At 39.9% G+C, this 21,438-nt stretch overlaps 1 protein-coding gene across 1 annotated transcript in view; it reads left to right on the forward strand.

Annotated features, from left to right (window-relative positions):
• Positions 1–2,408: 2,408 nt before the first annotated feature.
• The window catches only part of enpep (glutamyl aminopeptidase), a 50,512-nt gene continuing 31,482 nt past the window's right edge, over positions 2,409–21,438 (forward strand). The window contains exons 1-3 of the mRNA XM_062983096.1: positions 2,409–3,469; positions 13,215–13,356; positions 17,855–17,986. Coding sequence (XP_062839166.1) covers positions 2,847–3,469; positions 13,215–13,356; positions 17,855–17,986 — 897 coding nt within the window. The 5' untranslated portion in view covers positions 2,409–2,846. The remainder of the gene's footprint in view (positions 3,470–13,214; positions 13,357–17,854; positions 17,987–21,438) is intronic.

Genomic DNA, 21,438 nt, shown 5'->3' on the forward strand with positions numbered 1-21,438 from the left:
GAATTGCACTTGTTGAACCATTGCCCATGTAGATGCACTTTCTCAGCCAATGCATGACTCTTTTTTATTATTCAAATTGACAGTAGGGCTCCTTTGAATGTGCATTTGGTTGTGCATTTGGCTATACATCTGGTTGTCTGTTCGCTTACACATTCAGTTGGTCATTTCGTTCTGCAATGTTGCCTTTCAATAAAATGACTCAATGCATAATGCCACATATGAAAAATATGGTATTCCAGACTGATCTAAGATCTTGAACACCATCATAATACCTGATTGGAAAGAGTTTAAATATTATAAGGTATCACTTAGATGTGTGTAAGTCAACTTATAAAGTGGCTGCTGGTGGCTCCCATGTCAGTGAAGTGGTGGATAGTTTTGTCCAAATTATGCAATATGCTGAGGCTATTGGGGAATAGGGGTCAGATTCTTGTACTTGAGGTTCCCATTGCTTGTGTAAGATTTACTTAAGATATGATAAACTGTGCTTCTTTAATGGTTCTTGTAACAGGATTGTGGGAAATGGTCGAATCCTTGCAAAGAAAAAATGTCTATAAAGGACTTTGGTAAGATACCAAGCAGCTACAAGTATTCCATATTAGCCTTAGAAGGCATGATACTACAAAGCAATAGAGCACGGCACAGTCTGTACTTCTGGTTTATTATATGGAATGGAAGGGCTATTAACAGGTTTTTTTATAGTTGTGTTGAACCTTTAACTGTTGTTGAAATGATAAAATATGCCACAAAGTCTGTATGTTGGCAGAGGAGGAATCTGTAGTAAAGATACCAAAAACTTTTTTGCATGTGGAGCCTTCATTGTATGATCATAACTAAATAAAAACTCTACTTCATTTAGTCCAATGTTTTAATATGTTAAACATGTTTCTATCTTGTTTAAATTGTTCATAGTTTTCATTTGGAAGGGTTCTGAATTGTTTGTTTTGTACATCACCCTGACATCCCATGATAAAGTGCTGGCTAGAAATATTTAAATAAATGAATGAATAGAAATAAATAAATAGAAATACTTCTCTTGTCTGAGTAATCAGAGCCATTCCAAGACTTTTCACTGCCTGAGGCAAGAAGGATGGTGCCTCTCCCACACCGAGAAACAAATTGGACTAGCAGCCAGATTTTACTTCAGGCTAGTTTGGGAATACACAGCTCTGTCTCCCAACAAAGGGAAATGCCCAGAGACCCAAAAGAAATGCCCAGGAATATGCTATCACCTGCAGCAGTGTATATATGGGGCAAAGTGGGGGATATGGGACCCCCCCCCCAATAATAATTTTGTCTTCTGATTGAATTTTTTTTCTGTCTCCAAGTTTCTAGCATTGCAGATACTAAGATACTGAAAATCCTTATATTTCTGCACTTTCATTGCCTCATTTTCTTTTGATTACCTAAACTGTATTTCTAAATCGGTGATTCTCAACCTGTGACTCCCCAGATGTTTTTGCCTTCAACTCCTAGAAAGCCTAACAGCTGGTAAACTGGCTGGGATTTCTGGGAGTTGTAGGCCAAAACACAGGAGACCCACAGGTTGAGAACCACTGTCCTAAATGGTCAGCTGCATGTGGGGACTGAAGGAAATTGTCATGAAAGGAGCAATTATTTGGGAGCCACCTAAGGCCATGTCATCACTTGATAGGGCTAGTCTTTCCTGCTTCTTGGCAGAAGGTTGGACTGGATGGCCCCTGAGGTCTCTTCCAACTCTATGATTCTATGATTATGGTAGTCCCCCATTTAACTCAATAGGATTTGTATCTGAACATACATAGCATTGCACTGTAAAAAGGCAAAACCTTTGTGGAGTCTGCCATAAATTTTATTTGACATTGAAACATGCTCACTGCTTCAATACAAGTCATTTGTACTACCCAACTCTCCCAGCATCCCACTCATCTGTTTGCAGAAAAAGCACAAACCATAAATAGCAAAAATTGAGGACATACATCTGCAGCTGCCTCGCCAGCTCCATATGCAAATCAAACTCTTGAAGATCATGTTTGGCTCCGTGCATGCATCAAGAGCCAATGTTTACAGCCTGATGAACACAGAGAGAGCTTTCTCTTCTGGCAAAGTAATTTCATATAGCCACACACAGAATTACAGCATAAAGAAAAATAAAGTTAAAAACTCTATTACTTGGAGGGGAAGGGGGTTAAAACCCAAATATAGGATTTTTTTTAAGGCAGAAGGGAAAAATGAGGGGGAAATCCAAAAACACAGAGGTGTTTTTACAGAAAAGTATGAGTGTAAAATTTTAAGGAAATCCTCACTCATAACGAAATCCAGGAGGAGAAAGCCAAAGGTTGAGGTTTCTGAGCAGTTCTACCTCTCCGTGATTCACGTCTGTCTGTGATCTGTCTAGAAAACTGCTGACACCAAAGCTTGGCATTTGATCATCCCTGACTGTTGATTAACACAGAGCTGGTTTATATTTAATTCTGTCCAGAGCAGGAGGAGTTTGGGGGTGGAGTTGCACTGCTTATAAGGCCACCAGCAGCAGCTACAATGTTCTTCTGTGTTAATTTCCTCTGTCTCTGCTTCTTAGCTGAATTTTTCTTTACCAGTTACTTCCCTTTGGATAAACCAAAGGTTATTTTTCAATATCTGAATGAGTGAAAGCTCGGGAGTGGAGAAAAGGCAGAGAAAAGAAGGGAGAAAACTGCTGAACATAAACGGAGGCTGCTGAGTCAGTACAAAAGAAAGAGAGGAAAGCTGTTGAACATAAACAGAGGTTGCTGAGTCAATACAAAAGAGAGCGAGAGAAAAGATCTGTTGTTTCGTAAATCTTTTTTGTACAATTTGATATTTAGTTCCAATAGAGACGAGTGGAAATGCAAGGAATGGATTTTGAAGACAAGGCATCCAAAACTTATTGCATGAAAAAGAAGCATGTGATCATCATTTGTGGTGTGATTGTTGCTTTAGGTCTAATCTTGGGACTGGCCTTGGGCCTGGGATTAAAACCACCAGAATGCAGTCTTCCAGAAGACAATGGGCAAACAACAACAAAAGTACCCACAGTCCCTACGCCAGAGGATACAGACCCTTGTCCTGCACAAAATGATGACAACAGTGGAGATTGGACAAATTTCAAACTGTCTCCCTATGTTGATCCCAACCATTATGACTTAGAGCTGAAACCTGACATGGGAGCAGATCACTATGACGGAACAGTTAACATCTCCATCACGCTGAACAGCCATCCCACCAAACACATTTGGCTTCATATCAGAGAGACTAAGATCACAGAAATGCCCCTGCTCCAGACATCTTCAGGCCAGTCTATTCCTTTAAAGCGTTGTTTCGAATACAATCCACAGGAATATGTGGTGATAGAAGCAGAAGAAGACCTATCTCCTAACTTTTATTTCCTGAGTATGAAGTTCCGAGGACATCTGAATGGCTCCCTGGTTGGATTCTATAGAACAACTTATGTGGAGAATGGAATAACCAAGTAAATCTCTCTGCTTTCCCCCAAATATGCATATGATAACAATGCCCTCTCTTTTTCTTTGCTTCTGATGCCTTCTTTTTCCTTACTTGGATAATGAACTGAAATGCAGAAGTCTCTTATTTTAATCTCCTTTTGAAGTATCTTTGCTCCAGGATAGCCATTTGTGGGACTATTAACAGAGTGACCTGGGAAATGTTAATGTTCTCCCAGTGGTTTTGAGTACTTCTGATGTCATATTGGTACCTATGATTTTTTTAAAACTTTTCATAGAAGCTGCCTTGCTTGCCTTGTGTGACATGCATAAGAGTGTACTTGTCTATTGATGTAGAGCATCACACTGAAGGATTAGCAACAAAATGAACCCCTACTGTTGTGGAGAAGATCCTCTAGTAATATTTACAGAGTAGAAATGTTGGCAGTGTTGGTATCTGGATTTGATGTAGGGTCTTTTCTGTGTTTATTTCTTGCCTTGCATTGTGGCCTTGCATTGCTAGTGAGTAGCTGTTTGCAATTGGGTAGAGTGCTGTCATTAAGCAAGTGCAGGATTACCGTCCACATCCTATGAGGTGTCATTGTTCAGGTTGATTTGGAGCTCATTTATTTGATTATTTTAGCTGAACGTTACAGGTGACAGCATGTTTTTACTTTTCTTTAAGATCTGCAGTAGAAGGTTCTATTCAAACAATTTAGTCATGTTAATCAGTTTTCTTTACCTATACTTGTTGCTGATGGATACTGTAATTTGGGAAATGCCAGCTGAATATTTTTCCAATGGGTCTGAAGATATATGACTTGTATATAAGGAAGGGAAAACTGCAACACCCAGCATTCCTCAACAAAGGCTTAGCTGGTTAAGTTTAATAAGAACTGGATTGCACCTTAGAGAGGTACACTTGACCCATCCTTGTTGTAGACAATGGACCATATAGTATGTTCTGATCTGGCACTGGAAACATGTTAAGTATGTGTAACCAGTCAATATGTTATGGAAATAAAGTAGTACAGTAGAGTCTCACTTATCCAACATAAATAAGAACATTGGATAAGTGAAAATGTTGGATAATAAGAAGGGATGGAAAAGCCTATTAAACATCAAATTATGTTATGATTTTACAAATTAAGCACCAAAACATAATGCTTTACAACAAATGGATAGAAAAAGCAGTTCAGTACACAATAATGTTATGTAATAATTACTGCATTTATGAATTTAACACCAAAATTTTGCAATTTATTGAAAAATTGACTTCAAAAACATTGACTACTAAAAGGCAAACTGCGTTGGATAATACAGAACCTTGGATAAGTAGAGTTTGGATAAGCGAGATTCTACTCTACTTAAATGTCTGTCACAAAGCTGTCCAGTAATATCCAGAAAGTGAAACTTTTGTATCTGCCTAAGAGGAGTGTTGTACCTTTAACGTTTGAGCAGAAAAGGGATTTTTGTGAGTGACAAGCTGGAATTCTTTCTTTTACACATCTTTTAAAGATATGGCAACTCTCTCCAATTTTCAGTGTGACAACCCTAACTCAGACCTGCTTAAATTGCAGTGTGCATATTCCTGCAAGTCATTGACTGTTAAACAGAACCGTTAATAATGCTAATTTCATCCTAGTGATGATTCTCCTACAGTTTCAAGATGTGACTCACACATTATTCTTAAGTAAGAAGGCTGTGAACCAGAAAGGAGAAATAATTTAACACCAAGTAAAAACATAAAATGAACCACAGTTAGAATGAGAGTCAGATAATCACAAATAGAGCAAGGTAGTGAACACTAATGAATTTTTGCTTTAATAATACAAAAGGGATTGTTGTGTATAGGTTATCACTGATTCTTAACAAACCTTCTTAAAATAATTATTGCCATATGTATGCCTTCTGTCAAATTTTGATATCGTACTTTTCATAAATACTAATGCAGTCTCCCAGAGGCAAAGACTCCATAATTTCCTGCGGGACCCTCCTTGTCTGTTTTGCTTTGCATAGGCATCAGAAGAGAAGGCATTCTTGCTTTATTGGGAATCTGTTAAGGTAGTGATAGTTATTGGATACAATTGCAGGGTAGGTGGATGCTGGAAAACAAAACTACTTGCCCTTGCTTTTAAATCCATCTGAGGGTTATTCTCAAGATCATTTCACACAAATTGATTACCATATAACACCTTTTAACTACTCAAGCTTACTATTGGGAAGGTTAAATAATTTGGAAACATTGTGTTTTTGTCTTAGTACATGTTAACAGCTATCACAGGGCATGCAGTGTTAGAAACATAGAAAGTTACCCTATATGTCAAGGGTGGGAGTGCTCCAGATTCTGGCAGGGTACATAGCATCACTGGATTTAATCTGGAACTTTGGAGGAGCACTGCAGCACTTCAGTTGCCATTTGGGGCAAAAGGGAGGGTGAATCATAGAATTATAGAATCACAGAGTTGTAATGGGCATTAGAAGCCACTAGGTCCAACTCCCTGCTCAATCTCTAGCTCTAACATCTCCAGCAGTGCATCACTCCCAGTTGCTTTTGGGGGTTTATCTTTTTTAGGCTGGAGGGTATCATTAAACAGCATTTTTAGGGCAGCATTTAGAACACCCTGCCCTCTGATTATTTAATTTACTTTTAAGGGGTTCTGGAATCTGGAGTCTGGGATCTTGATAATGCGGTACAATCACCTAAGAGTGGCATGTATATAATCAAAGTTCAAATTACAAAGCCCTTGGAAATGTATTTGTTACAGAAATAGAGCATCTATTTTTAACTGAGGGTTGGGGCTTGTACAAGTTTTGAAACTCCCTTAAGCCTCTTGTGTGTGGGTGGTGCCATTTTTGGCAGCCATTTTGGCTGCATAAGCAGCAGCATTCATGCCCAAACACTGGAAACAAAGAATAATGATAGGCTGTTTTTGAAAGATCTAAATGTGTTGCTAAAAAGAAATATCCTATTTAGGAGATCAGCACTAAGAATGCCAATGAATCTAAGACTGTGCTTTGAATGAGATTTTCCTGCTTCTTGCAGAAGGTTGGACTGGATGGCCCATGAGGTCTCTTCCAACTCTACAATTCTATGATTCTATGTTATGCAAAATTAGACAAAATGCTAAAGGGTGATCGTGCAGTACCCCTGAGCTGTACCTAGCTCTCCATGGGTTTCCTCCTGTTAGAGAGCAGAGGGATGCATGGCATCTTCTGAGACCTAAACCAGCTTGCTGTCTGCTTTCCCCAAATATAGTTGAAGATGTTATCCAATCATCATCATCATCATCATTGACAATCCTTTGTGCCTGAGTATGATTGTCTTCCAAGTGTAGGGTCTTGGCGGTGGGTCTGTAGGTCACTGTTGAGACCTATTCTTGATCTGCATGGTCTTTCACAGTGAGGGCATTGGTTTCCAGATGGAAGGCGGTCCTGGTCAGGGTTGGCTTGACATACCTTCCTCTTGACACATTTCTCCCTTTCACCCTCCATTTGTGCCTCTTTGAATTCCACAGCACTGTTGGTAACAGCTGACCTCCAGTGAGAATGCTGGAGGGCTTCCCAGTTCTCTGTGTCTGTCACAGTTTTTAAAGTTAGCTTTAAGCCTATCGATAAATCTCTTTTCCTGTCCACCAACATTCCAATCAGTTGATAGGCACTCATTTAATCGTGGAGTTGGAACAGACCACAAAGACTATCCAGTCCAACTCCCGACCATGCAATCGTCTTTTACACATTAATATTCAGATCTTTCCTCTTCAGCACAATTCAATGTTCTCCTTTGTTAAAAGGTTAAAAAATACATTGGACTGGCTAATTATGTCTTTCTGGACCTGCATCCATGTACAGGTCAAATGTATATGAGAAGTAGGATTTAATATATTGGTTTTGGCCTTTATTGAGTCTCTCTGATGCCCCATGTTCAGGAGCAAGTGTGCAAAGGGAGACCTGCAATGCCCGCGCAAGAAGCTGTGCAGATGCTTCATGAGCCCTGAGGTTCATCATTACTGTGGCCAGGCTATTTCTATTAAGGAATCTCAACTGGAATGGAAGCTGAAGCTGGTGAAGTGTTTTCTGACACGTATATCTTTGTCAGCATGGTCAATTGTATAAAAGTAAAAGGAGGAGGTCATAATTGAATCCGAGGCACCAATGCCAGCCCAAAGTATTTTGCTCCAATTAGTCATAACATGTGGGAAATAGCCTGGGAAACATTTATTTTACAAACAGAAATAATCCTTTAATGATATCCTTTCATAAAAACCCCCAAACTCCAACAGTCTCTCACTGGAGAATGATATCATGTGACATGTCCAAAGCAAAGGTTCTGCTGTCCTGCTCTAATTGTGACATGCCTGCCTTTTGTAATTAACTCATCAGCTCTCCAAGATTGCCTTCAGATATTACAATGTGTACACAATTAGTAATTTTTACAAATCAAGAACATAACCACATATAATGACTAACTGAAACACCACTTCTATCAGACCTCTGATTGGAATCTATTTCCAGATGGGAGACTTAATTAATACAAATAAATTCCACAGAGAGAACTGTTTTGTAGATGGAAAAACAGCCATAGGAATCTGTTCTACAATTTACTTCAATTAATTTAGTCTCCTTTATTTCAGCACAGTACGGCTTCAATCCAAAATTAAATTGTCTATTGGACTGATGATTTAACAGACTTTGGCCAAAAGGAAAGTTGGGGGGAAAGGGGGGGGGGAGAAAGAAGCCTCATAGCTTCAGTCATTTTTTTTTATTTTGGGAACAATAGCTGGATGCAGTTACAGATTTGTGCCGATAATATTCAGGGTGTATTTACACATGCCTTGCTTCTGACTTTCATTTACAAGGCCTAGTACTTAAGCTAGCAATAGGGAATATGTGCACCCTCAGATATTATTAGAATGCAACTGCAGCTCCCATTATCCATCACTATTGACCATGCTGTCCAGGGTTAATGGGAGTTAAAATCCAATAACATCTAGAGGGCCATGTGTACTCCATGCTCATCTTTGCTCGTGGTCAGTGGACATGATGGCTATTAAATTCTTAGAGTTATAGTCCTAATATATTTTTCCAGGCTTTGTGTAAAGTCCAGCTCCTATTATGTTATAAAATGGGTGCAGGATGAGCCCTGACAGAGTTTTATTGTAGCATGACTTAATATAACAGTACATATTTTGATAATGATTTACCACATTTCGTTTTTACTGCCATTACATGGTGTATAGATTAACGAAGCAGGAAGGCAATCCATTTTTGATGTGTGCCATGTAGGTGGGCAAGGCCTTCAACTCTTATGAGCATGGAGAACTTTATACTGTCATTATTCTTGATTATAATCTAGTGGGAAATGCTCCTGCTCTCATTCAAAGGAATTAGGGCTTTTTAAGTAGACTTATGTTTAGTCCCACTCATTTTTATGGGATGATAACAATCAATGGTTGCCATATCAGTTGAGCAGTGAGTCCATTGGTTTTCAGCCTGTGGGTCCCCAGGTGTTTTGGCCTACAATTCCCAGAAATCCCAGCCAGTTTACCAGCTGTTAGGCTTTCTGGGAGTTGAAAGCCAAAACATCTTGGAACCCACATGTTGAGAACCACTGATTTAGGGGTTTAGCCTTTGTTGGAATGGAGCTATCCCATGGGCTGAATGTTAAGATTCAGCACCTTGGTAGTTCCTTTTACACATAGACTACAACATGAGATACAGTCAGTTTTCATATATATAGAAGCAACCAGTTGACGTTGTATGGGACTTGTATCCTTTTACCTTGTATCATGTTGTAATTCCATGCAGATGAGAAATGAGCAGCAAATAACTGAGAGGCCATTTTGCAAAATGCATTTTATTAATCCAAAGAAAGTAGAAACTCTTGCAGCTGCTTCTGTGCTCAAAGATTTAATGTATATACAGTGTAGAATAACAACCTTTTAAAAATATAAATACAAAGAAGGCATTTGGTATGCAAGATCTAAATAAGTCACCTTAAATTAAAAGAATCGTAAGTAAGCATAACATATCTGTCCTAGATGTTATGTTGTTGCTTCAATACCTAATGCATGTAAGCCACCACTCAAAAAATATGTTTCCTTTCCATCTCCATTACTACATTCATTTTCTAAAAAGCATATTTGTACACAATTTAATATTCATATATTTGATCGCACTCACTCAAACTTAAGTTTTTGCTTTATTGTTTTAAATCTTGTAGTGAATTTTTATGGGACTAATTCCAAATATTTTGTTTGACTGACTAGGAAGGAATATCTATTCCCCTTAGTAAAAAGAAGCCAACACCTGTGAATCTAGGAGCTGGTTTTGCCATCAGGACCTTTTGTGATATGACTCCTCAAAAATGAAAATCTTCTTCATATTTTACTTCTAGGGTTTTTTGGCAAGGTGCGGGGCATCAGGACAGCTATTCCATATACACTAAAGCAAAACCATGCATCTTCTCATTTCTAAGAGCAAAAATGCTGATTGCTGAGGTCCTAAACTGAGAGAGGCATATCGTAAATTTGCACAAAGGTTAAATGACAACGTGCCTATCGGCATCTTTTAAGTTGTTTCAAAATATTTGGCCATTCCATTTAGAACTGTCCAGGGTTCTGAAGAGCTTGTCACTTAAACATTTCTGATGTCTGACATAGTGACCTTTGAATATAAGCAAGTACCTTCCCAGTACAGGCCATGCACTGGTTCTCCATTCTAGTGGCTGAACTTGTTTCCTTCTCTGCCATGTAGCATTTTGTTGCCAAAACACGACAGTCAAACCCACTAGGTTCAAACCACCACCTGTGATCAGTGAAGCATTTAAAATACTGCAGGAAAAACTTGTCAAGAATCACTGGTGAATTGGAGTATTGAGATAACATTTCCAAAGTTCTGAAAGTTCAAAGCTATAGCAATGTCTATAATTACTTTTTATTATTTTTTTTTAAAAAAAATTGGATGAAGAAAATGAAAACTATCTTTATATAGCTCAAGGTGTTTAAATGGAGCTGGAAAACTTCCAGATTCAAAATTAATTGAGGAGAGAGCTCAGTTGTGTTCTCCCATCAACGAGTTCTCCCATCAATCATGTCACATCAGTGAGCAGTGTACTATGTTGATAAGAACTGTGTCATTCCATTTAGAGAGCCAATGTTTTCTGCAAACCTTGGCAACAATTTTAATGACTATTTTTCTCAGTCATTTATATTCTGTGCAGGTAAGATGTTCAGATATCATTTATTAAGTTAAACATCCTCACATCAGTTTATACCAAGTGTACCTCATACCAGTTTCTTTTGCTATAGCCTATCAATATGCCAAATTATACAAGATTCCTATTATACTTTGCCCTGGGCACAATGAAAGACAGATGTGCAGGGTTATCTGAGAGTGATCAATGTTCCCATTACGGATGTGGTGTTCCTAGGAAGTTTTTGACAAGTTACTTCAAGCCATCCATCACCCACAAAACACATATAAGATAGTGGGTGGGGCAGGAGATATTAGTTTGTTTCTTTTCAAAAGTTACCACTTCTGCTAAGGGTTCAACACAGCGTGCTGTGGCACAATGCTATTGAATCATGGGAGCTGTGGTTTGGTGAGACACCAGCATTATTTGGGAGAAAAAACTAAAGATCTTGTAAAACTGCAAAGATTCCATAGTATTGAGCCAAAACAGTTGAAGTGGTGTCAAACTGCATCAGTTCTACAGTGTAGATGTCCTTAGAGATAGATTGACCCGTGTGTGAATAGCGTTAACCTTTACAGTGTGATCACAATGTAGAGTATACTGTTATGTAGTAAATATGGGGAAAGAAGGAAATTGTTCCAGACTAAAGAAAATTGCATAATTGTTTTTTTATACAAGTATAAATGTTCATTCTAAGCATACTAATTAGATAGATTGAATTGGAACACTCAGTTACAGCACACATCTATATCACTTCAACAAGATTTGAATTGCCTCATACAATTCATATTGAACCAAGCCAAATGCAGACAGTTAACTCACACCAACCTTTTTTCCCCCTGGGTTTCTAGGACTAGAAATACAAAGGGAGATGATCATCAGAAGGGGATTGGAAAGTGCATGGTTTTTGTTTGCATTTAGTGGTAGCACAGATAATGCAAGTTGATCTTATGTCTTATTTTGGTATTTAAAATAAATTATGTTTAAAGGCTTAATCATATATTTTGGAAAAAGGTATCTTTCAATTATTCAAATGTGAGCCATAGGAATAAGAATCTCCCTTCCATTTATTTATTTACTAGCTTGGGGACCCGACGATGCCCGGGTTATTAGAAGAAGGCATTCTTTGTTTTGGGATGTTAGGTAACATCACTGAAGTTTGGTCCAGATCCGTCATTGGCTGGGTTCAGTGCTGTCTGGATAACAGTGAACTACAACCCAGATTCCCAGGGCAATAACCCCCAAACCCTGCCAGTATTCGCAATTGGGTCTTTATGCCAAGTTTAGTTTAGATCTGTTGTCAGCTGGGTTCAGGACTCTTTGGATAAGGGTGAACTACAACTCCCAGATCCGAGGTAAATCATCCACAAACCAGACCTGTATGCACAGTTGACCGTGTTGGGTCTGTGTGCAAAGTTTGGTCCAGATCTGACATCAGTTGGGTTCAGTGCTTTCTGGATGCAGGTGAACTACAACCCCCAAAATCAAGGCCCATTCTCCTAAACTCCTGCAGTATGTCCAGTTGGTCTTGGGGCTTCTCTATGCCAAGTTCAGTCCCAGTTCATTGTCAGTGGGAGTCACAGTATCAGTATACTGCAAGTTCCATTATCTGTGGTAAGTTTGGTCTAGATCCATCATTGGTTGCACTCTGGATGTAGATCAAGTACAATTCTTGTAAATCATGGTGAATTGTTCCCAGACTTCTTGTTCAGTTGCTGATCAATTCTTCTGTTAACTGTGTGTCATAGGAAAGGGTAGAAAAGGGTTAAGGGTTAAAGTAGAGGCAGTGGTCGGGGTCATGCAAATTAAGGAACCCTGGGATGTCCATTCTGGAAGGAAAACAGAACATCTAAGATGACATTGTCTGCACATGAAAGCCTTCACTTGGGTGTGTGTGTGGGGGGGTAGAATGGTGTTTGTGGAGGACACTGGTAGGGTTTGGGCTACATGTTCATGGTGTTCATTATAATCTGCATGTCAGCGGAGGGAGGACCACTGGTGTCTCCCGCTCAGTGGGAACTACTGTTTGCTACTTCGCGGTTCGTGTTTTGCGGATTCGCTGTTTCACGTTTCTTTAATAAACACTAAAATAATAGTATAAATCATAAAATAATATTATAAATCCCTCTTTCTACTTCCTTCCTAAGGAGAAGGAAGGAAGGAAGGAGAATCCGAAGGGAGAGAAAAGGAGGCTGAAGCAGCTTTGTTTTCGCCTCAAGCGTGCATGCACGTGCTTGAGAGGTGAGGAGGGGACAGACATGCTACTTGCCAGTGAGATCGTAAACAACACAACTATAGTGTCCCTACTTCGCAGATTTTCTCTTATCGTGTGTGGTCCTGGAACTTAACCCCTGCAATAAGTGAGGGAACACTGTATAGCTGTTTGTAGAGGCAGGAGGCTGTCTGTGTGAGTGGACACCTCCTCCACATACACACATACACATTTTTCACTTGTATTATGTGTATAGATTTATCTATTTCAGATGAAATACTATGCTAGCTTCATTTTAATTGTTATTGGTCTTCTTGACAACTGGTAACTAATGGTTCGATGTAATCACCTTCGTTTGTTTCAAAAGGAGCATAGCTGCCACTGATCATGAACCAACAGATGCCCGGAAATCATTTCCCTGCTTTGATGAACCTAAAAAGAAGGCAACTTACACTATTTCTATTATCCATGAGAAATCATATCAAGCTCTGTCAAACATGCCAGCAGAGGTAAACATTTAACCATATAATGTATTTGTCTCTGTGTGAATGATATATGATATGTAATCTAGGAACAGCTACAAAGTAATCACATGTGCTGTAGCAATCATTTCATGTAAAAATGGAGAACCACCAGTAAGAAGCTGAAATATAAACCATCCAGCCTGACAAATCTTTCAACTGACACCTTCCTTCCTGAAGTCCTTTCTTTTTTTTATTCTTTTTTTTAAACATAAAAAATACATACCGTAGACATACAAAACATTTACAATTCCCACCACCAACACGAGGATTGTTTTCTTTTTACATATTCGTTTCTTTATGAGACAATCTTTATATCTTTATCTTTATCCATTTCCATCCTATATACTAAATAACATTTGTATCTTATTTCTTATGGCTTGATCTCCAGATTGATTCATGATATAGTTCTTTACCATTGTCCATCTTTCTTCCATTTCTCTTGTTCTATTTTCATTAGTTTTTACAACATTTCGTTTCACATTCATAATTTCAAATTCCATTTGCTCCACCATATATTGGTACCATTTACTTACTGATCATTTGGATTTATCTTTCCACCCTAATACTATTACTGCTTATGCACATTCAATTATTGCTTCTTTTATTTCCCTTTTATTTCCCATTTCCTCTCTTTTCCTTAATACCGTTATTTCCTTTGTTATGACCCACTAATTTCCTAGTATTTGATTTGACTCATTTTGTATAGTCTGCCAAAAATATTGTACATATTCACATTCCCATTGATGTCATCAGAAAGGGCGGTTTATGCACATGATGTGGGAATGTGAATATCCTGAAGTCAGGGTTGTTGTATGTCTTTCGGGCTGTGTGGCCATGTTCCAGAAGCATTCTCTCCTGACGTTTCGCCCACATCTATGGCAGGCATCCTCAGAGGTTGTGAGGTATGGAGAAAACTAAGCAAAGAGGTTAATATATATCTGTGGAAAGTCTAGGGTGAGAGAGGTCAGTGTGAATGTGTGTAGTTAATCACTTTAATTAGCATTGAAAAGCTTATCTGCTGTCTTCTTCCTGCCTCTGGGGCATCCTTTGTTTAGAGTCGAGGGAAGGACAAGAGGGATCCTCTCTCTTCTGCAGGAGTCTACCAGATACCATGCAGCTGTGGACAAGTCTACATAGGGACCACCAAACGCAGCGCCCAAACAAGAGTCAAAGAACATGAAAGGCACTGCAGACTAATTCAACCAGAGAAATCAGCCATAGCAGAGCATTTGATGAACCAGCCTGGACACAGAATACTATTTGAGAACACAAAAATGCTGGACCATTCTAACAACTATCATGTCAGACTACACAGAGAAGCCATTGAAATCCACAAGCATGTGGACAACTTCAACAGAAAGGAAGAAACCATGAAAATGAACAAAATCTGGCTACCAGTATTAAAAACCTCAAAAATCAGAACAGTAAATAAAAAAGCAATACTCTGAAAACAGAGGATTTCCAGACATGAATCAACCAAGGGCAGTTAACGACTCTAAACAAAGGATGCCCCAGAGGCAGGAAGAAGACAGCAGATAAGCTTTTCAATGCTAATTAAAGTGATTAACTACACACATTCACACTGACCTCTCTCACCCTAGACTTTCCACAGATATATATTAACCTCTTTGCTTAGTTTTCTCCATACCTCACAACCTCTGAGGATGCCTGCCATAGATGTGGGCGAAACGTCAGGAGAGAATGCTTCTGGAACATGGCCACACAGCCCGAAAGACATACAACAACCCTGTGATCCCGGCCATGAAAGCCTTCGACAACACATCCTGAAGTCCTTTCTTGAAGCCCCTTAGAGATGCTTGAGAAGGTAAGGCTTCTCTGGAGATACAACCTTATGGTCCCTGAAGCACATTGAAAAGTGGCTCCTGAAGGAAAGATCCACCAGGGAAGATAAGAGATGAGCAAAGCTGGTCAATATGTATTTCCATGCATGTTAATATTTACATGCATTCACATGTTTAAATAGTGTATCTGGGATGTGGGGAAACAGTATGACTTTGTTTATGCTGTTCCTCTTCTAAAGCTAATGTGGCCTTTTGTAAAAAAATAAAAGTTCTGAACTTATCTATTAGTCAAGAGTTGAGGAACTGCAGCTCTTGGAACAAAATTCAGCCATCCTGAGGTCTTAATGTCACTATCTCGCTTGAGAAGGGCCAATCCCTTACCAATGAAATCAACTTTTTACTGTCCCTTATTCTGAAGTTCTGAAATACCTTTAAAGTTAATGAAAGTATACAATTTGGTATACAATATGGCCATTGTATTGGTGCTACTTTCTTGCTCCCTATCACTGGAATGTGGCCCTTGAAAATATCTCTGAAATGGAATCTGGCCCTCGGGTTGAGATTCTCCAGTGCTTCTGCAGCAATAGGTACACTGTGGACTATCAGAGACACCTATCAAAATTACTAGGTGAGGTACAGAGGTTTGAATCCTGTTCTTACTCCCTAGTACAGTTGTTCTCAACCTGTTGGTCCCCATGTGTTTTGGCCTACAACTCCCAGAAATCCCAGCCAGTTTACCAGCTGTTAGGATTTCTGGGAGTTGAAGGTAAAAACATCTGGAGACCCACAGGTTGAGAGCCAGTGCCCTAGTAGAACAGGCCCATATAATCCATTAAACTTACCTAAATATTGATTTACCAAATTATCAATGTTCTAGTTAGAACTAGCAATAGAATTCATACCAGTGTGTTTGTCATTTTGGAACATATTATCCATTACTAGAATTCCCCCGCCCCCGATTTTTTCCTCAATGAAGTTCTTAAGTTCACATCTGATTATTTTTATCTCTCATGGCTCAGCTTCCAAGTCTTTCATCGTAGTCAATAGCATACTTCTTTGGTGCTGATAGTAGGAAAGAGTTTTATGGCTCACAGCCACAGTGAAAAGCTAAGCTGAGTTCAGTGCCAACACTTAACTTTGAAGGAAGGGTTTTCAAATTTTCAAGCTGAGAGCACAATTAATATGCAAATCTCAATAAGTTAACCTCTGGCTAAAGACATCCTCCAAAATGTTTGCATAAAAATAATTTCCCCATTCTAAAAACATTGTATTGGAAGGGGGGAGAGACAGAAATTGGTTCTTTTAAAAAAAGATCTTATTTTACTGTTCAGTGATTGGAGGTGCCACAATACAGTTAATACATGTAAATGGTAAAAATACAGTTAAGAGTTCTATGTGAAATGATCTTAATTTTTATTTATTTATTTCAATAATATTTAAGCACATTCAGTGATGCCCTGAGATGTGAACAATATTTGGTCATGATTACCATAGAGTTCCCACAATTATATGTTGTGGCCAAAAATCTGTGCACATTCCCAATATTATTTTCTCCATTGTAATAAACATAAAAACCAACAGACATATTTATCCATAGACATTCTCCTCAGACTATCAATTTCATTTTCATAAAAGTACAATTGATTTGAATTTGCAAACATAATCTCATACCAAATGATCCTGAGGAAAATAGATAGTCAGAATGAGAAAGAGAAAGGGGGGGGGGTGTCAGTGGAAGGGTTCCCTGATGATTTCTACTGGAGTCAGTGCTTTTTAACTTGTTCTTAATGATCTGGAGTTCATACAGACAGGTGACCTTTGAGGTGCCCACCTTTGCTGACAATACCAAATTATTTCGGAATTGCTATCATAAAGAAAATGATAACTGATTAAGATAGAGATCTTGAAGTTGTCAGACAAGCTCGGTAGCTATTGTGAAGAAGGAAAAGTCTTAGACTAAGGAGGAATTTTAAAACTGCCATTATCATATGCTTCTTATCAAGCAGAAAGCTGTGATGCAGCTGCACTTGGAATATGTGTTATGCTTTGGTCACCACACCACAGAAACGATGATGAAGCAATGGAAAAGTTGCAGATAAGGGCAAGCAAAATAAATTGTGGGACAAAAGTGATTCTCCATGATGAAAGGTTACAGTTTGGGGTGGCTGCGGCTCTTACAAAAAAGGTTCACTAAGAGTGCATCTCCACTATAAAAGTAATGCAGTTAGACACTACTTTATCTACCACGGCTCATGATATAGAATCATGGGAATTGTAGTTTTACAAGATCTTTAACTTTCTTTGTCAAAGAGTGCCCATGCCTTATCAAATTAAAAATCCAGTGATCACATAGTATTGAGCCATGACAACTAAAGTGGTGTAAAACTGCATTAGTTCTACAGTCCAAGGGAGAAATGCTAGGGGTGCGTAAAAGCATTATGGAAAATTTCACCCCTCCTGTCATAATACAAGATTTTGTAGTTATTGACTAAAGCTGAATAATTGAAGTATATGGATATATGAAAATGAATAATGGTTCATATGATGTGTATATGACTGTGTAATTCACTCCCATACCGGAAATAACGGAATCTTAATAGAAAGTTCTTCTCAAAGCTATACTTTACTTGTAAACAACATATTACGTGTAGTTATTTTTCTTTGTTTCTCCTCTTCCCCAGAAAAATATTTCACTGGATGATAACTGGACTCGGACAACATTCCAAAAATCTGTCCCAATGAGCACTTACTTGGTGTGTTGGGCTGTGCACCAGTTTAGTTTTACACAAAGATATTCCTCCCGAGGAATTCCTGTAAGTCCTATGTTCACTTAATAACATTTCCACAGTATTTTCCAATTTATTTTTTGTTTTGCGGAAGGGAAACAAAGCAACCGCTTCAATTAAAGATCTTGTTGTGGATGTTTACCCCTCTAGTTCTTTTGGAGAAGAATAGAAACCTTGTGTAGAAAGGCCTACTTTTTCCTTGCTGCTTTTCCTTTCTAAATCCTTGGGTCAAGGTTGAACATGCTGCACTGCACTTAATGTTGACAATGGGATTTAACTGAAAGAAACAGCACCTAGAAAATGCCTAGAGATAGGACATATTTTGTTGGAGAAGGATCAATGAAACTGTGGATCCTGGTCCTATGGATACATGGTTCTTATTATATTAAATATATGTTTCCTCATGATTCTCTTAGCTAAAAACTTTGGCCTATGCCCTGGTTATCTTTCTTGCTCCCGATGCTGCAATCCCCTTCAGTTTCCTATTACCTTGTTTTCCCCCAGCATATATTTTGTGAGATGTGGATAAATGAAATATAGATATTGATCCCACGAATATGGAGGTCTTACTATAATGTAACCCGGTGGCGCAGTGGGTTAAGTTGCTGAACTGCTGAACTTGCTGATCGAAAGGTCAGTGGTTTGAATCTGGGGAGTGGGGTGAGCTTCTGCTGTTAGCCCCATCTTCTGTCAACCTAACAGTTGGAAAACATGCAAATGTGAGTAGATCAATAGGTACCACTCCTGTGGGAAGGTAATGGTGCTCCATGCAGTCATGTCAGGTACATGACCTCGGAGGTGTCTACTGACAACGCCGGCTCTTCAGTTTCAAAATGGAGATAAGCACCAATCCCCAGAATCGGACACGACTAGACTTAATGTCAGAGGAAAACCTTTGCCTTTACTTTAACTTTGCTGTAATGTAGCTAGAAAACATTACTAGCACAAGTGAAATATAATGATACCACATGTTATATAATAATATAATAATAATAATAAAACTTTATTTATACCCCGCCACCATCTCCCCAATGGGGACTCGGGGCGGCTAACATGGGGCCATGCCCAGAGCAATACAACATAATAAAATATAAGAACAACATATCATAACACCATTTAAAATACAATAAATAATAATAAACAGAACATCAAGAAATCAAGAAAAAAAAAACAAAAAAACTATAAATCAAGGGCAGGCCACTTGAACACAAAGATAAAACCCGGAGTGAGAGGGACAGAGAAGTACTCCACTATGGGCAGGGACATTTGGAAGGGGTAATCTGGAGGATAGAAGTTCGGAGGGGAGTAATACGGAGATATATGACAGACATTACTCACCGAAAGCACAATGGAAGAGCCATGTTTTTAATTCTCTCCTAAAAGCTAACAGAGTGGGAGCTTGCCTTATTTCAGTGGGAAGTGAGTTCCACAATCGGGGGGCCACAGCAGAGAAGGCCCTCTCCCTTGTGCTTACAAGGCGAGCCTGGGATATAGGCAATGGTGATAACAGGGCCTCTCCGGATGATCGCAAGGAACGGGCAGGTTTATGGAAGGAGATACGATCACGGAGGTAGGTGGGTCCCAAACCGTTCAGGGCTTTATAGATGATGGTCTGCACCTTGAATTGGGACCGGAAGATGAACGGCAGCCAGTGGAGCTCCTTAAACAAGGGAGTGGATCTCTCCCTGTAATTTGCCCCCGTTATTAATCTGGCTGCCGAGCGTTGGACCAGTTGTAATTTCCGGGCCGTCTTCAAGGGAAGCCCCACGTAGAGTGCATTACAGTAGTCCAGTCTGGAGGTAACTAGGGCATGGACCACCGTGGTCAAATCAGACTTCACGAGGTATGGTCGCAGTTGGCGCACAAGTTTGAGTTGTGCGAAGGCCCTCCCGGCCACCGCCGACACCTGAGCCTCAAGCGTCAACGCTGAATCCAGGAGGACCCCCAAACTGCGGACCTGTGATTTCAGGGGGAGTGCAACCCCGTCCAGCACAGGTTGCCACCCAATACCCCGATCCGACGCACGATTGACCAGGAGGGCCTCTGTCTTGTCAGGATTGATCCTCAGCTTGTTCCTCCTCATCCAGTCCGCCACAGCGGCCAGGCACTGGTTCAGCATCCGAGGGGCTTCCTTGGAGTCAGGTGGAAAGGAATAGTGGATTTGCGTGTCATCTGCGTAGAGATGGCAACGCCCTCCAAAACTCCGGATGACCTCTCCCAGCGGTTTCATGTAGATGTTAAATAGCATGGGGGATAAAATAGACCCCTGCGGAACCCCACAGGTCAATGGCCAGGGGTCTGAGCAGGTGTCCCCCAGCTTCACCATCTGGGAACGACCCTCCAGGAAGGACTGGAGCCACAGCAGAACCGTGCCCCCGAGCCCCATCCCGGAGAGCCTCCCCAGAAGGATACCATGGTCGATGGTATCGAAAGCCGCTGAGATATCCAGGAGAACCAGCAGGGTCACACTCCCCCTTCTGAAATATAATATTATTAGGCTCTTAATAGAGATAACCATGTTACTTGTAATTCATGGTTGCGTGATGTCCCCTGAACCCTTGGGCCGTGATCCTACCTCCATTATGGACCAAAGTGACGAGGAAATGGGGTTTGTGCCGATTCAGCAAGATTCTGCCCCTTTCCAGATGCTTCCTACTGACAATTCTAGTCCACAGCTCATTAAAAAGGCCCTTGAAACGGAGCCTTCTCCCACCAGTTCCCCTCCCTTTGATAGACGGATGTTTTGGGAAACTAGTAGGTTTGAGAAAGCTGGTAGGAGAAGGAGCGCGCGATTAGCAGCTAGAGAATCTGCTGATTAACCTGTTTTCCCCTGAGAATTCTCAGGGAGGATCGCATCTGGTTGAAGATGTTGTTTTAGCTCTTTTCCCTTGGGAAAAGAGCATTTGGACACATGCTCTGTGGAAAGATTTGAAGTTCCTTAAAAGTTCTGTGCGCTGGCTAGCCAGCGCGGAGTCAACGTGTCAGTTGAAGGATTAACTTCACTTCCAGCCAAGTGTGGACCACATTTGGATCCACTACCTTCCAGCCTAGCCGTGCCTTGCCTAGCCGTGTTTCCTTGCCTTGCCTTGCCGTGATTTCAGCCTTGCCTTGTCGTGCCGTGAATCCAGTCTTGTCTTCAATTCCTTGCCTTGGACTTGCTTTGGAACTCTAGCAAAAGACTTGGGTGTTTTCCCCACTTGGAAGTTTGAGTGCGTTTCGGTTTTGTGGATTTCAAACTTTAAACTCTAATATTGGACATTGGACAATATATTACTGGACTATATTTGACCTTTCCTAAAAGATCTATTGATGAACTTTATCTTCTGCTTGTTTTTGTTTTATTTCTTCAATTCTTTAATAAAGATATTAGATTGTTTATTGGCCTCAGTGTATTGGTTTCCAGTGCTCTCGCAGCCAGGGGTGTCACAGGTTGAAACACACAGCTTATCCTGGAACTCCTAAAGTAGCCGGATGCCTCA

This window comes from Anolis carolinensis, chromosome 5 (assembly GCF_035594765.1).
Source record: "Anolis carolinensis isolate JA03-04 chromosome 5, rAnoCar3.1.pri, whole genome shotgun sequence".
NCBI lineage: Eukaryota > Metazoa > Chordata > Lepidosauria > Squamata > Dactyloidae > Anolis > Anolis carolinensis.